General features: G+C 34.9%; 1 protein-coding gene across 1 annotated transcript; it reads left to right on the top strand.

Annotated features, from left to right (window-relative positions):
• The first annotated feature begins 353 nt into the window (after positions 1-353).
• On the top strand, positions 354-16,625 carry LOC145043437 (inactive protein kinase SELMODRAFT_444075-like). The gene is made up of 10 exons (XM_078992086.1): positions 354-1,076; positions 2,363-2,484; positions 2,730-2,827; positions 3,287-3,615; positions 11,532-11,981; positions 12,711-12,871; positions 15,279-15,352; positions 15,536-15,683; positions 15,767-15,916; positions 16,331-16,625. Exons 1-10 carry the CDS (start codon positions 899-901, stop codon positions 16,406-16,408), a joined length of 1,788 nt encoding a protein of 595 aa, XP_078848212.1. The 5' UTR covers positions 354-898; the 3' UTR covers positions 16,409-16,625.
• The last annotated feature ends 479 nt before the right edge of the window (positions 16,626-17,104 follow it).

Below are 17,104 nucleotides of genomic sequence, written 5' to 3'. Positions count from 1 at the left end.
TTTGACAAAAAAGTCCTAAACTTTATTTTTTTGACAGTAAAGTCCTAATTGACGATTTGACAAGAAAGTCCTAAACTTTATTTTGTTGACAAAAAAATTCTAATTACCGGCTAACCGGGAAAAAAGGGTAAAAGTGTCAAAAAGTACCGGTAATTTGGACTTTACTGTAAAAAAAATAAAGTTTAAGATTTTCTTATCAAATCGATAAAAATATTGGAACTTTACTGTATATATCCCTTTCTTAAATTATAAAAGCTTTCCCAAACACGTTTTCGTTTTCTTTTTATTTTATTTTATTTTATGAATTTTGAATGACATGTCCATTTCCGGCCTTTTTAACGCCAGCTCAACGCTCTTGCTTGTCAGGACCATAATCCTGGATTGTCGGATTAATAGCAGGCCATCGATGGTACTAAAATTCGTCGATCAAAAGGGAATATGCTCGGATTCGAAGGAAACATAAACACAGAAGTCCAAGTACAAAGTATTTAAAAATTCACTACAATCCCAGCAGTGCAGTTAGCCAGTGAGATTTGAGTTTCTAGGGTTCTCCAATCTCCGCCACCCCTGTTTCATTCTAATTTCTGTGAAACAATCCAAGATACGGAAGAACATTTTCCAGTTGTCGTCATCAAATGCATTGCTAACATCGATTTTTGGGCGGCAGTATCTTTACGCTGATTCGTTCGAATATGCTTAGCACCAGAAAATATACCGGGAATGTTCTGTTTCAGGTTTACAATGGTTTTTGCCCTTTTGTACAGATATATGAGTTTTATTTGGGGGAAATTTGGTTTTCCTCTTCCAAGAATACGACTGGGCGAAGAGACTTGAATCATAAGACCTATATATATGCTCCCTTCGGGGGTTGTTTTGTGAAACGATTGTTGCTGTGAGAATGGGAGACAATAACTCTTTGATGACGGGTCGTGTGCTTTTGGCTTTTGATGCCACAAAAGATCGAAATGAGCTGGAGTTTAAGAATGTTATAGATGACATTATATCCCGAGGTGACGTGATTAAGAGGGGAGATACCATTGTGGTGTTTGGTGTTCTGCATAAGGTCTCCCATCCCTGTAAGTGTTTGTTATAATTCCTCTGACAGACACCCCTTTATATGTTGATACTTTTTGAATAAGTTGCAAAAGTAGGCAAATATTTAGATTTGGATAATGAGGTGATAGCTACTGTAGTGTAAGAAACCTTGTTATTCAACTATCTTTGATTTTTTATTTTTTATTTTTATTATTATTATTTTTTTTATAGCATGGCTCTTTTTTGTGTGGATAAGAATTCGACCTATAGCCCGCCCTCTTTCTTCTTTTTCTCATTAATTGCTGTGTGTTTAAAAAAAATATTTGATGTGGAAATGGAAGGGAAAAATATATTACGACTTAATTCTCTTTTATACAGTAAGTCAATAGAGGAACACCCATATATACAAATATAATATTAGCTTCTATACTCATTAAACACGATAACAAGCACCATAGTGCTATTTACCATCAACTTAAAAATCCCATTTTATCGGTTTAACCAGAGAGGTAGGTGGTTTTGGTAGAAAAAGAGAATTAGGTTGCTGGTGCAGAAAAAGTAGTTCTTCCGGAATGCAACACTAATTTTACCTAATTAGTAGACACAAATGGAATAGTTTCTGGATGCATATATATATATATATATATATATATATATATATATATATATATGTATATATATATATATATATATGTATATATATATATATATATATATATATATATATATATATATATATATATATATATATATATATATATATATGCAACACTAATTTTACCTAATTAGTAGACACAAATGGAATAGTTTCTGGATGCATATATATATATGCAACACTAATTTTACCTAATTAGTAGACACAAATGGAATAGTTTCTGGATGCATATATATATATATATATATATATATATATATATATATATATATATATATATATATGCAACACTAATTTTACCTAATTAGTAGACACAAATGGAATAGTTTCTGGATGCATATATATATATATATATATATATATATATATATATATATATATATATATATATATATATATATATATATATATATATATATATATATATATATATATATATATATAGACTTGGTACTTTTATGTATCCAAAAGTTCCAAGTTGGATTTCATGAGAAGCTTTTTGAAAATTGAAATGTTCAACAAACTTACACATTGACATTATTATTTATTTTCGTCAATCCTCAATAGGTTACGTAACACTACAAGTGATGGACATATTCATCTTAGTCACCTCAAAATAATATATACACCCATATGTCCTGCATTGCTAAACTATTCATGTTTCTTGCTCAGTTGGTTACCAAATGCAGATAGAGAGAGTGAACATCAGAGCCATGGAAGAAGAAATTCAATTAAAACTTGATATGTATGCAAAAATGCTACAAACAAGTGCCGAAGATTGCAAAGAAGAAGGGGTAATGATGAATGTTGTTTATTATCTGAGATATTATTAGTATTTAATGAAAAGTTGGTGTTTTCTTAATTCTTACTATGACAATGTTATGTCTCTTGCATTCAAAGACCGCATAAGGATAGTAACTTGTTCTCTTCTCTAGTTCAAAGAGCTTGCTTAACATAGTATTTATGTATTAGTTTTAGTTTTATCAGTTTATGTGTGTCTTCAGTTGATGAAAGAATGACTTGTCCATGTGTGATTTAGGTTGACATAGAAGTGAAGATTACTTGTGGAACTCCTATTAAGAAGATTATTCAACAGGAGGCTTCAGCTTGTAATGCAACATGGGTTGTCCTTGATAGGTAGGCTTTAAATTGAATTCATGTGCTAGATATATATAGATATAGATATGATGAAACAGGAAAATTCAAAATCAAATGGGATGGGATTGAACAGGGCTACTTTACTTTTGAAGTTTGATCTTTTTTGAGGATGAGGGCATATTCACAAGCTTTTTGCCCTCTTCTCTTATGTTTTGTCTTGACTCTTGACTCTTGTCCTGTCAACAAGCTTGCATTTGACATTCTTTGAAGATGAAAATATTTTTTGCCACAAAAGATTTGACAAGCTGGAAAAACAGCCATTCTTCCAAACTCATACTGCTATTGCTATTTAAAAGTCAAATAATATTAATACGGAACCTTCTCATATCTAATTACTGTCCCTATCCCTATTTCCCGAATGCTTTGACCTTATATATGTAATTTATTACTGATATCTTTTTGTGCATATTGTCATCAATTTTAGCTTATGCTTTACAGGCACCTGAAAAAGGATGTGAAGTTTTACCAAGGTCAAATCCTTTGCAAGCTTGCATCAGTTGTAGATAACTTGACCATAAAGCCTTTAAAAACCGAGCCCATTAGTGACACCGATAACACAGAAGTCAAAGTGGTTCTTTACAGGTCAAAGCATGTGCAGCTATCAGCTCCATCTCCACAGGATCACAATAATGTTGACCAGTCAGTTATTTCTCATACTTCCTATGAAAACCTTGAAATGCCTTCAAAGAAACCTCTGTCTTCATTAATGCACAAACCTTCCATATTAACTGATGATGTAGATGCTGCATCAAAGCAAGATGTATCAGGTCAGGAAGTTTAAATTACTCTTTTTTGTACATACAATCATACTTGTGGTCCCCGCATGCTTGCCCTTGCAGCAAGGAAAACAACGGATGTCTCAGATTCAAACTTGACATCATCCATGCTTCCTTGCTGTTTGTATGCCTTTTCTTTTTCTTAAAAAAAAAACGTTTTTAGTTGTGGTTTATGCATGCTTTCCCTAGTGGTAAGGAGGCGAGTACATAAGTGAGGTGAACATGTGTTGGCTGTGTGACTATTGAGGGGGGGCTTCCTAGTTGTAGCATATACCCTTTTTTTACAATTATAGTTGTGTTGATATTTGAGATTCTGGTCTTACTGGTTTGCGTGTAGCCAACTAAATTTTACTTTTGGGAAATTTTTATCCACAGTACTTATAGTCATTGCATCTAGAGATGGAGTATTATATATTATCTCTTGAATTGCATGCATATATATATATATATATATATATATATATATATATATATATATATATATATATATATATATATATATATATATATATATATATATATATATATATATTCTTGAGAGGCTTGAAATTTGTTGGTTAATGGCAAAAGCCTTGCAATTTCTTAATATGGTCTACTAGCCTTATTGGTTGTAGAGTGAAGTGGTCAATATGTGCAAGTTCTCGAGGCAGCAACAAAGCACTACTTGTAAGGATGTAAATACCTCTCCGACTCTCCCTCAAGGATACATTCTAGAAAGCGTAAAGAAACGTTGATGACTTTTACTCTCAAAATCATGGGGTTGATCCATATGAATCACATGGTCTAAGTCTCCATACAGAAAAGCGTTGCTCACGTCCATTTGCCATAGATTCCATCTTTTACTTGCCGCCAAAGCTAACAAAACCCTAACTGTAGTTATCTTAGCCACTGGGGCTAAACGTGTCCTCATAATCCAGCCCATAGTCACATAATTCGCGGTACGCTTTGGTACGGGTACGGGTACGCGGTACGCAATTCGGTATGTCACTGAAATTCGGTACGAAGGGGGGTAGACTCATTTCGGTACGCTTCGGGACGCTCCGGTATGATGTACCAAATATTGTACCAAATTTCAAAACATATTAGATAAACTTAAAACTTGCGATCAAACAAACATTAAAAGTTCAAAACAGATTACATCAAAAGTAAAAACAAAATACATAAACTTAAAACATAAAACTCAAACATGTAACTTAATCCACTACTCCACCCTTTGTTTTTTTCCATTGCCATTATCTTCGTCTTCCTCGAGATCTTCCCATTCTATGTCTTTTAGCCTTGATCCTTCCAATTCCGTAGATTCGGGATCCATATCCCACTTTTTGTGTGGCCCTTCTTTATATTCTTCGGTAAACCTTGAACACAAACGAATATTTGAATGTACAAAAACAAGTTTGTCAGCCGTTTTACAGCTTAGCCGGTTTCTCTTCACACTGTGAATATAGGAATAAGTGCTCCAGTTTCTTTCGGCTGAAGAGCTACTTATAGGCTGTGACAATACTTTTTTTGCCACATCAGCTAACTCCGGTGTTTCCGCGCCATAAGTAGACCACCAGTCAATTGCTTCCATAGAAACCGCATCCATTTGAGCCGCCGACAGTGAATAAAGACCCTTCTTCATGTTAAACGTGGCAAATTGTTCTCGCAACAATCGTTCTTCGTCTCTGTTTTCAGAAATGCGATTAAATGCTTCCATTACACCTTGTATAACTTCTTTATCAAGATTTGGCGCCTTTCTACGAATTCCACCCGGTGCTAATGTTTCAAGATAGCGGCTATCGTAAAACCGTGGAGTTAAAGCGAATCCTAAACAGTGTAACGGGATGCTCATTTTCTCCCACCTGTTCAATACAATTTGTTGCACTTGAGGGAAATACGATGCATACATACTTTCCTCCATCACATCTTGTATTTCCCCCAACATATTATCCATCTTTTCATAAATTTCGCCCATTTTCGGGCCTTCACCGTCGCAAAATTTGATCAACCGATAAATTGGCTTCGTGATACGTAAAATATTTTCAACTTCGACCCAAAAGTTATCATCTCTTATATCATTAGCAATAAGTTGTCCAGTTGTTCTAGTGTGTTCATCGATGTGTTTCACCCAATCTCTCCACGAATTACGAGCAATTGTTGTAGATAATGCCTCTCTACAAATGAATAACCTCTTCAACAAAACGTAGTGAGAAGCAAATCGGGTTTTTGCAACCTTTAAAAGCTCCAACTTTGAAGTCTCCCTAAAAATGGACAAAGCTTGTCCATGATTCAGAAAAAACTTGACAATCGCTTTCCCCTTTTTATATGTGTCATGTAACCAAAGAAAATTGCTTGCAAAATCTTTAAAAACCAGGTTTAAGGTATGAACACAACATGGCGACTAGAAAATATGTTTGTACATCTTTTCCACTTCCTTTCCAGTAGCTTTACAATTGGCGGCATTGTCCGTCACAACACTGAGAACATTGCTTGGCCCGACAGAATCAATCGCTTGGCTTAGAAATTGAGCAATTGCTTTACCTGTTTTCTCCACTCCAGAAAAGTCAGTGGCATACATAAACATGGAACCTCGACTGTTTACAGCAAGCACATTGAGCAATGGTTTATGTTTTACGTTTGACCATCCATTAGACACAATAGAAATAGCGTGTGAATACCATGTTTCTTTAAACGGTATCAGGTCTTTCTCAACATCTCTAACACATTCGTCTAGTAAAACAGTTCTTGCTTTCTCACTTGATGGCGCTTTATAACCTTGGGGTGCCTTTCTTAATGCGTTTACCATGTCACGAAATTGAGGATTCCGCAAAACATTAAATGGAATCCCATTAGCACATAAGGCCCTCACAATTTTCAAATCAACTGCACTTCTCTCCATTATTGCAAAAGATTGCTCTATCGGTTTCTTAGAGCTCAAAGTTGGTTTTTTTGTTAAAACAGAACTTCTTAGGGATTTAGAGACTCCGAACTTTTCAGCCTCTTTCACCTTTTTTTGCAACCTTTCGTAAGTTTCTTGGTCTTTTAGTACAACAGGACACCTTTTAATTTCAGCTTTTTTTCCGAGTTGAGCACCAAAAAAATGAGTATAAATACGGGTATACGAGCTAGTAAATGTTCCATGACAATGTTTACAAACCCATTTTTTTGAACCACCAGGATTTTTACTACTACCAGCACTAATAAAAGTAACTATATCATATAAAGGTTTAGCATCTACACTTTGTGTTTTTGGCTGTGTACCTTGACTCATCCCACTGCTTGTATGCGCTTCTGATTGTTGATTCCCGTTGTCTTCTTCTTCATTGCCAAGATCAACATAATGATCTTCTTCCTCTAGGTATTGCTGTGACTGTGATTGCTGTCCTCCATCATCTTCCTCATAGCTATTAGTTCCTCTTTTCTTTCCAAAAACCATGATACAATATTCTCTACTGTTACTATAATAGTATAACTATAATCGGTAATCGCTATTCAAGAATATCAATAACCAAAGTACCAAACTATAAAATCTGAAATTAGATGTTCTAGAATACAATTGAATGAAAAATATGATGGAATAGAAGTCTAATATAGGCCTAATTACAGAATGTGAATTCAATTTTGAAGAGTCGCTACTTAATTGTTCAGTTACAAAAAATCGTTCGTGAAGTCGATCGACTATTCAAATTCCAACCGATGAATCCAATTGACTGCAGACGCGTATTGTAATCAGGCAAATCGCGATCTCTATAGCCTCTGATACGTTTGAATTGAAGATTTGGATCGCCAATTTCTGGTATTGAGTCGCGACCCGGAGCGTTCCTGGTACACGTTCGTACCGCGTTTTGGTACGAACGAACTGGATCGCAGATCGTGCTTCACCAAGCGATTTCTGTGACTATGATCCAGCCCATATTGTTGTGAGAAACCACGGGCTACCAAATGTGCCTTATACCTTCCTATTGACCCATGTTTACGTTTTATCTTAAATACCCACTTGCATGAAACTGGTTTCACATCATCTGGCTTTGGAACTAAATCCCACGTTTGGTTCCTAATCAGGGCATCAAATTCTTCCTTCATTGCCAAAACCCACTCTTGTTTGGTTGCAGTTTGATCATACATGTCTGGTTCAGTTTCTACTTCTTCAACTATTGCAGCATTGGCATAACGAGGATTTGGTTTCCTGATTCTTGATGATCTTCTGGGATTTTGAGTTTCGTTGTTGTTATCATCATTAACAACTCCATTGGACTGTTCCAGAGTGATTGACCTTGAGTATGAACCTCATCATTATCAATCACTATATCACTCTCTTCCACATCTAGTCTCACGTTTGATTCCATCTCTTCTTTAAGAAGTTTAGAATCAGAAAGAACCTCATGCTTTTTTGACCACCATGAGGAATTCTCATAAAAAATCACATTCCTTGAAACTTAGCACCTTCCAGAGTTAGGATCACAGCACCTCCAACCCTTTCTCTCTTGATCATACCCCACAAATAAGCATCGAACAACTTTCTTTTCCTTTTTACTTCGTAAGTGGTTAGGTATGACCACATAACATAGTCAACCAAATACACGTAGGTGACTCACATTGGGCTTGATCTCCAAGAGCTTTTCAAACAGTGACACATAATCAAGAATTTGTTGTGGAATCCTATTAATCACATAGGCAGTTGTTTTCATTGCTTCTGCCATCATGCATTATACTTTTACAAATCTCACCCAAGTGTCTATTCTTTCTTTCAGACACCCCATTTTGTTGTGGGGTATTTGGACAAGTCGGCTGTCGTTTGATCTTATTTGTTTTCAAGTACTCATTGAATTTTGTTGCGAGATACTCCCCTCCATTATCAGACTGGATCCAATTGATTTTGTGTTTTGTTTCTCTTTCAGCTTCCACTTTAAATTCCTTGAACTTGGCAAATATTTTAGACTTTTTAGCCATGAAATACACCTAAACATACCTTGAAAAATCATCTATGAAGGTTACCATGTACTTCATACCTTTGACAGAAGGTTTCTTGACTGGTCCAAACACATCGGAGTGTACAAACATATCGGAGTGTACAAGTTCTAATGGTGCTCGAGACTTGTACTCTGATCTACCAAATGGTTGCTGATGAGCTTTTCCGAATTGACATCCGGCACATACAACATCTTTTCTGACTTCAAGTTTTGGAAGGCCCTTAACCATCTGTTTCTTCATCATGAGTTCAAGCTTATCACAACTCACATGGCTTAACCGCATATGCCACAAGTCTACATTTTGATTTCTTTTCGTTTTCTCTACATAAGCTGTTTCTGCTGACATTACATAGATAGAATCTGATCTTCTATCTTTCAAAATGGGTTTCGAGGGGGTCTCAAATTCTTTAAAAAATCTTTACATCATCTGGTCCAAATAACACATAATGGCCGGTAGAAGCTAACTGCGAGACTGAAAGGAGTTTCTTCTTCATACCTGGGACATGGTACACATTCTCGAGTGTTAGATTTTTGTTGTTATCTTCTGGACAGAACACCACTTGTCCAACATGTGCAATTGAAAGTTTGGAATTATCAGCAATTACAACTACCTTGCTACCACCATAACTCATTGAACCTTGAAGCTTCTCATGTTCCCCAGTCATATGATTAGAACAGCCCGAATCGACAATCCATTCATCAAAACGGTTTCGATTGTTCTCAGTGGTTGCTGTAAGTGCTGGTGCATCATCAACATCTTCTACTTGCGCACACATCACTTCTGCGTCCCACAACTCTTCCTCCTGTGATGTTGTAGCATTCCATTCTTCCACTTTCTCAAATCTACAGTTACGTGCCATATAGCCTTTTTGACCATGGTTGTAACATTTGTAAGGAAATCGTTTATTATGACGATGGTTCTTTGATCTTTCTTCATGACTATCCGTTCTCATGCTTTTAAGTCTTCTTTTCTTTTTCTTGATTCTTATTTTTGGCTGTATCTTTTCTGTACTGGTGATTTCCTGAAGACTTTTTGTTTTCCTTTAGCTTTCTCTGCATACAAAGCTTCTCCATCATCCTTGATAGTTACCCCTCTCATCTGTTTCGTTAAAGCTTCCCGTCCAGCCAAGAGATTTTCGAATTCAACAAGGGAAGGTTAAGTTGCCCAACCTTGAATTGTTGCTACAAAACTTCTGAATTCCGGTTTTAGTCCATGGATGATTATTCTTTTCATCCTTGCTTCACCGATCTGAGAGTCTGGATCAAGTTCCACAATTTCTCTGCATGTAGCTTTAACCTTGTGAAAATATTGTGGGATTATCATGTCTTTCTGGGAAACAGATAGGAGTTCATCTTCAAGAAGTTGCAACTTAGTATCATTCTTCTTTGAGAACAGGGCTGATAAGATATCCCATGCTTCCTTTGGGTTTGACGCATCTCTGATATGCTCAAGTATCAACGGTTGTTTTTAAAACAAACATAGCTTTGCCAGCCTTGATCTTCCACTTACGTAAGATCCCGTTATTGTCTTATGCCTCGGGTTGCTTAGTTTCAGCCCCATTCACTACTTCCCACAGGTTTTGCCCTTGCATGTATGACGTGATGCAAGTAGACCATGTGTTATAGTTCTGATTGTTAAGCTTCTTAACACCACCAACGACTTGAAGTTCAGCCATTGATACGCAGGCTCTGATACCACTTTGTTGACCTGATAAAGACAATCTTCCTAGTACACAACTGGGGAATACAGCAAAGCAATGAAGAAGAAGACAATCTTCCTAGTACACAACTTGAAAATAATGGACTACAAAGGAAGCTATGTAAGGCAAAACTGAAAAAGGAAACTGCTACTACACCACCACTATCTAGAAGACAGGAAAGTACAACTGGACAACTGCCCACTATCTAGACTAATTCAACAAAGAGAAAATACTAGACAAAATACGATAAACATAAACTAAAGCAAGGGTAGTGGCAAGCACGTGAGCTGCTTGCTTGAATCTAGATTTTGCACATTTAATATTCAAGACCTAATAAGCCGTCACTAATTCTATCAGTTTCTCGGATGTCCATCATGCCTCCCCCGTCCCCGCACCTGAATTCCAATATCACCCCTGCTCCCGCCACCGTTTCCCCCCTAATGCCATATGGCTGGAAATCCCCTGTTTAACCTTAATTAAATATTTACCCTATTTTCACTTGTTTATTTCGTGCAATGGTTTAATCTTAAACATTACACTAATTATATATATATATATATATATATATATATATATATATATATATATATATATATATATATATATATATATATATAGTGTTACATCTGTGCCAAGACCACTCTATTTCCCTGATTGCATTGGTTCGTGTCCTCATAAATAGTGAATGTTTTAATGAGCTCAGCCGCAAGGGATTTGTTGGCCACTGCTGTCTGTCCAAACATAATATGAGAATTGAGCAATTCTGGAGATGATTGCTTTCATAAATAAATTGAGTGTTGTGGGATGAGATTTTACATAGCAGAATGCCAGAATGTTTGGCTATTTCACATGACAATTGGTTTTTGTTTGGTAGAAACTAGAGTTCCATTTACACACCATTAAGTTTCAGATCCTTACCAAGGAAGATGGTTTTAAGAGAATTAGAGGAACATATGATATGGTAGTAAGCATGCAACCATGAAATGATGGCATTTTATAGAAATTGTTTGAACTTGGTCAGTAGGAATTCGTTACCCTCTCATTGTGAGTGAACTCCATGCTTTCAATCTGGTCATGCAGTAGCTACAAAATATACACATACTAATAGTAATACATTTTCGGTCTTTTCCCCTAAAGAATGTAATGTGATCTATATTGGTATTGGCATTTTTTTAATTTTAAATTTTTTATTTCGGCTCATGGTTTACTTGTAATGGTTGTTGGCAAGGCAGTTATTAAACGGTTCCTTCTTAAGCAGGCAGCCTCTCTTGCGTTGGTAAGAATCGTACCAATTCATCGGTCGTTGGAAATTTACGAAAAAGTCCTCGGCGAAAGAGATCCTCTGGTACACCTGTTCTGTGCAATGCTTGTGGGATGACAACAGAATTGTATATCAAGGAGTCCATGAGATTCAGTTACTCAGAAATACATCTTGCGACAAATTATTTTTCAGAGGAAAACTTGTTAGGTGAAGGAGGTTATGGTCTAGTTTACAAGGGTCAGCTCAATGATGGCCAAATCATTGCTGCTAAGGTACGGAAACAAGCAAGCACACAAGGATTTGAAGAATTCTCTTCTGAAATTTATGTTTTGAGTTTTGCACGCCATAGAAACATCGTCATGCTGTTGGGTTATTGCTGCAAGGAAAACATTAATATATTGGTTTATGAATATATCTGCAATAGATCACTAGAATGGCATCTCTTTGGTAAGCAACTCATTGGATTATTTTTTGCAGTACTATTCATACATGAATCATATTTTACCTTTTTGTTAATAGAATATATCTACCAAAAACGTTTCCCTTTAGCATATTTCTGTGGGTTAATAGCAACACACTTCCATTGTTCTGTTTGTTATAGCATCCTACTTTAATTCTATCTATAAAACTTTGTACTTTGACAAATCTATCTGGTTGTAACAATGTCATCCAAATACAAAGAAATTGTCACTGCTATAACTATGTAGGATTTTCAAAATATGATGTCCTAATGAGAAAAGATTGAAAGTACAATGATGTAGTTAGGTAGATTTATCAAAAAGAATGCCTTAATAAGAAAAATGTTGTAATAGCATGCTATAATATACAAATAAATGTGGCGCATGAGCATCATAGTTGTAAGACACGAGAATCCATAAAAGAGGTCTCAGATTTATGCCTTGGCATCACTTTGCTTGCTTTTGTGTTGGTTGGTAGATTTTTTTTTTTTTTTTTTTTTTTGTTTTTTGTTTTTTTTTTTTTTTTCCAAATTGAGTGGAAAAAGCTGTACTTGGTAGATTTCAAAATACAATACCTTGATAAGAAAAACGTTTGAAAGTAGAATGATGGTGTACACAGAAAAATAACGTGGGTTGCTATTTCTTTCACTTAGCCTTATCCCCTTGTGTAATTCTATGTTTTTTAATTTTTTTTTTGTTGGGGTAATGTATTTGAAAGATGAAGCAGCAAATGTCCTTGAATGGCGTAAAAGACATGCAATAGCTATAGGAACTGCAAAAGGATTGCGATTTCTTCATGAAGAGTGTCGCAGTAGTCCTATCATTCATCGGGATCTTCGACCAAGCAATATATTGCTGACCCATGACTTTGTGCCAATGGTAATGTAATTTCACCTTGATGACACTGTTGCATTCTTCATGTTTTATTTTTTATATTGCTTTGCGGATGAAAATAGAAAAGAAATAAACAAGATCCCATTCCCACCACAAACCGATCAAGGAGGATTCACTCGTAAAAGTTTAGGGATGCAACTGGATAAGCTGTTTTCAATGATGTGATGGGGAATGGGGAATGGGGATGAAGAAGGCAACAAGCACCTTTCGAGTTAGAAAAATAATTGCAGTTTTTGTCTCATTAAATGCATGTCAGTATAACTTATTCTGCTGTGTTGTGTTACGTAATAAGCGTGGTCTAAGACTTTAGATAGCAGCTCATCAATTTCATTCACTTCAGGCTCTCTCCTATTTATAATTAATTACATGATTGCAGGATATATATATATATATATATATATATATATATATATATATGTTTAGCATAGTTGGCACTTGGTACTGGACCAATTACGAATAGGATAATAAGGAAATAACACCGATTTAGTAAGAAGAATTCTGGTCAAGATGGTGGAGACTAGAGTTTATTTGGTATTGTAAGTTTCATAAGTATGGAGACTGGAGAGTCATTATATGATTGAATTCTCAAGTCATTAATTCAATTGTAATTCTGGACCTTTATTCAACCTCCCTCTAGTGACTGTCAGTAGGGCATTTTAGGTGATTGGAGTCCACCAAACAGGAATCTGGTCTTGCAGGGGTTCTAAACAGATGTTTGGACTTGCAAGTGTAGTGGGTTAATGACACACACAGATTGATTGAAACAAAACTAAGTAGGATAGTAGCTACTGATGAGGAGGATCAATATTTACTGATATTGATGGTATTTGTCCAGAACAGCTCCAAAACCGCCTTTAGCTGCCCTTTGTGTTACTTATCCATTTTATATCTGCATTTCGGTCTCTCATAAAACTTACAAAAGTTGTCATATCATACTCGATGGAACAAATTTCATGAATATAACCTCGAAAAGTGACTCTACACGATCCAAACTTGATATCCAGTTAAACCGCTCATGTGGGACCTGGGATCTATGTGTTTTCATTCAAGGCCCAAACATGAATTTGTTGTTCTTCAAGTAGGTTTCTTCATAGAGTAGGAGAGGAGTTTTGGGTTGATATTTAGGAAACTAATCTGACCCGACTAGCTTCCAAATCTCCCGCCTTATATCAAGAAAGAAAACAAATCTGGGCAAATTCTTTTATTCACAACAAATTTTCTACATCTACATGCAATGGTAGCCTTGGCACCTTTTGAGGTCATGAGTTCAAGTCCTGGAAGCAGCCTAGTGCAAAAATGCAGGGAGGATAAATGGATAATAAGGCTTGCCTAAATTTCACTCCTTCCCCAAACCCTCACTACCTGTGGTGTACCTCAGGTCTTTTTCCTCTCCATGCTTCAAATGACGTCATATGCATCACGACTCTTGTTGGACAAATATTCAAAACACAGCTTGTCCCCAAAATTCATTTGGTAGTGCCTTTCTTTGCAACATACTTCTCACTATTTCTCCGACTCTTCTGTCCCAAGTGCTTTGATGTTCCTGTGACTGTCACTTTCATTCTCCACCAACGCCTTCAATTTCTTCAAGATAGAGGGAAAGACGGTAGGTTATCTTTCTGGTGAATCAGGTCATTGAACCTTTGCCTAGGCTCTAGCAATCATTAGGGTTTTATTGTGTTGTTCTTTCAGTAATTCAATCAATACAGTAAGCTTTTTTTTTTTTTTTTTTTTGTTCTTGTTTGAATATCATCTTGCCCTTGAGTTCATAGCATACATGTTATTTTATCTGTTAAATTGGTGTGTGTGTGTGTCTATATATATATATATATATATATATATATATATATATATATATATATATATATATATATATATATATATATATATATATATATTTGCAACGGGAAGGCATAATTATTATTCCCTCATCAGGATATATATTTGCAAAAATGCAACAGTTTTTCATCTTGTTGAGTTGGAGATGTGTAAATATTTGGTAATTGGAAGGAGAAAATAAAATTTGGTAACATACAAGGGACATTTTGTTATTATGAAATTTTATACAAACTTTCCTCTCCACTTCTAATATGAACTTGCATTATCGGAGAGGTTTATTATTTAAAATAAAAAGAGGTCCTAGAATAAGTTTTTACATTATTAGGGGGATTAATGTTGTTATTATTATTATTTAGTGTCTATCTTTTATAACAAGCTGTTGACCAAGTTTGTAGGTTAGCAAGCTAGAATAATAGGAGTAGTATTTACAGGGCATTAGGCTTATGTGTTTTGGCAGGCAGAAATTGAGTTTTAGTAAACAAGAATTTAAATTCACGTGAGATTGTTTGGTTCCGGTTCCTAATGCAAGCTATATGTTTATGTACCCATGCAGTTAGGTGATTTTGGGCTTGCAAAGTGGAAGACGAATGGTTCTCCTATCCAGACTAGAATATTGGGTACATTAGGGTGAGAAAGATATATTTTTTATGAGAGCCTATATGGTGAATGAAAAATATATATAATCTGTTAAGATGCAACATCCGTCATATATGATTCATTAAGATGCAAGCTGAATGATTAATAGAATTCAGAATCTTGTACAAGTATGATCCAATTAGGAAATAAGAATTGTTTGTATATGGATTGCAGTTATGTGGCGCCAGAGTATGCAGAGAACGGAATGGTTTCTGTGAGAACAGATGTTTATGCATATGGCATTACTCTTATACAAATAATATCAGGACGAAAAGCTGTTACTTCAGATACACAAGACCACCATCAATCCCTCAGACAATGGGTATGTATGTCTTTTTCCGTTTCTGACTGTTATATTTCATTATTATTATTATTATTATTTACAATTTTTTTTTTTTTACTTAGGCCGAACCATTAGTAGAGAGCCTTGCTTTGCATGATCTGATTGATCCTCGACTTGGAGATTCATATGATCCGTATGAGCTGTACCACATGGCAAAAACAGCTTACCTGTGTGTCAAAGTTGACCCCGACAAACGTCCATCCATGGGAGAGGTTTCTTATCTTACTACCACTCAATCCAATTTAAAAATTTACCAAAACCAATGAAATCTGATTCCTTCCATTTTAGGAATGAAACTTTTGCAGTATTTTAATGTAACACCAGACCAATCTTTTTTTTTTTTTTTTTGAAAATTTCACAATTTTAAACACCTTAAAACTTTATTCACAGAAAATAACTAGAGAGACATTTTTCATCATCATCTTATTTGGTTTCATGTAAATAAAATATTTATTAATTATAATTAGATAATGTATAGTCTATATAGACTAGAGTATCGCTAAAATGATACATTTGATATAATAAATTAGTTATAGGAAAATTAGTCAGAAATTAATAAGATTCATTTCATTACCGATTCTAATCTGTTGTAAATTTAACTTGTGTATGAACGTTCGTAAATGTAGGTTGTGCAGCTACTTGAAGGGGAGACAGACCATTTTAAAACATTGACCGATCAATTTATCCCACATTTTAACCACTAGTTAATGTATATGATAATATATTATATACGTGGTAAGTAACAATCTGTTCACCCGATGCGACAACTCCTTATTCCTTACTCCTTACTCAAGGAGAAGGAGAAAGGCATTCTTTGTGATCCATAACAACGGGTTGGATTGACTATTCTGTGATCTACTAAAATCAAAATGTTCAATCTTTTGCTGTCAAACAAAATCTCAATTTAGCCTTCTTCATGTATGTATGTTGGTCTTGTTGCTTATACCTACCAATACAATATATATATATATATACTAGCCGTTTACCCGCGCAAAGCGGCGGACGACAAATAGTTTGTTTCGACAATTAATTTGTTTTCGATGGAGAATGATTATTTTCAATTAATCATTAGTTTGTTTTAGGAAACGTGTCATATTAAAAATAAAGAAAATTCATGAAATGATCAAATTATCGGGTGTTGAGTATTTATTTTGATGAAAAAAGATCTGGTCAAAACCTTGGAAGAGAAGATTTATAGGAGTTTGTTTAAATTTTAATATTATTTTATTAGTGATTACTTGTACAATTAGCTTAATGATTTGGACGTCTTAAAAAATATTATTATTTTATTCAATCTATTTTTAGAAATAGTAGGATTTGTTTTATAAGATAGTAAAGATATATATATATATATATATATATATATATATATATATATATATATATATATATATATATAT

The sequence above is a fragment of the Lactuca saligna genome, chromosome 4, assembly GCF_052625555.1.
Source record: "Lactuca saligna cultivar CGN05327 chromosome 4, ASM5262555v1, whole genome shotgun sequence".
In the NCBI taxonomy this organism is placed as follows: Eukaryota; Viridiplantae; Streptophyta; class Magnoliopsida; order Asterales; family Asteraceae; genus Lactuca; species Lactuca saligna.
The sequence above is the reverse complement of the archived record's forward strand: the minus strand, read 5'-3'. Positions and strand labels throughout refer to the sequence as shown.

Bases quoted from the DNA above. Each gene is read 5' to 3' on its own strand.
- LOC145043437 (XM_078992086.1), top strand. From the start codon at position 899: ATGGGAGACAATAACTCTTTGATGACGGGTCGTGTGCTTTTGGCTTTT. The intron at 2,485-2,729 runs GTAATGATGAAT...TGTGTGATTTAG, and splicing joins AAGATTGCAAAGAAGAAGGG to GTTGACATAGAAGTGAAGAT. The intron at 12,872-15,278 runs GTAATGTAATTT...GTACCCATGCAG, and splicing joins CCCATGACTTTGTGCCAATG to TTAGGTGATTTTGGGCTTGC.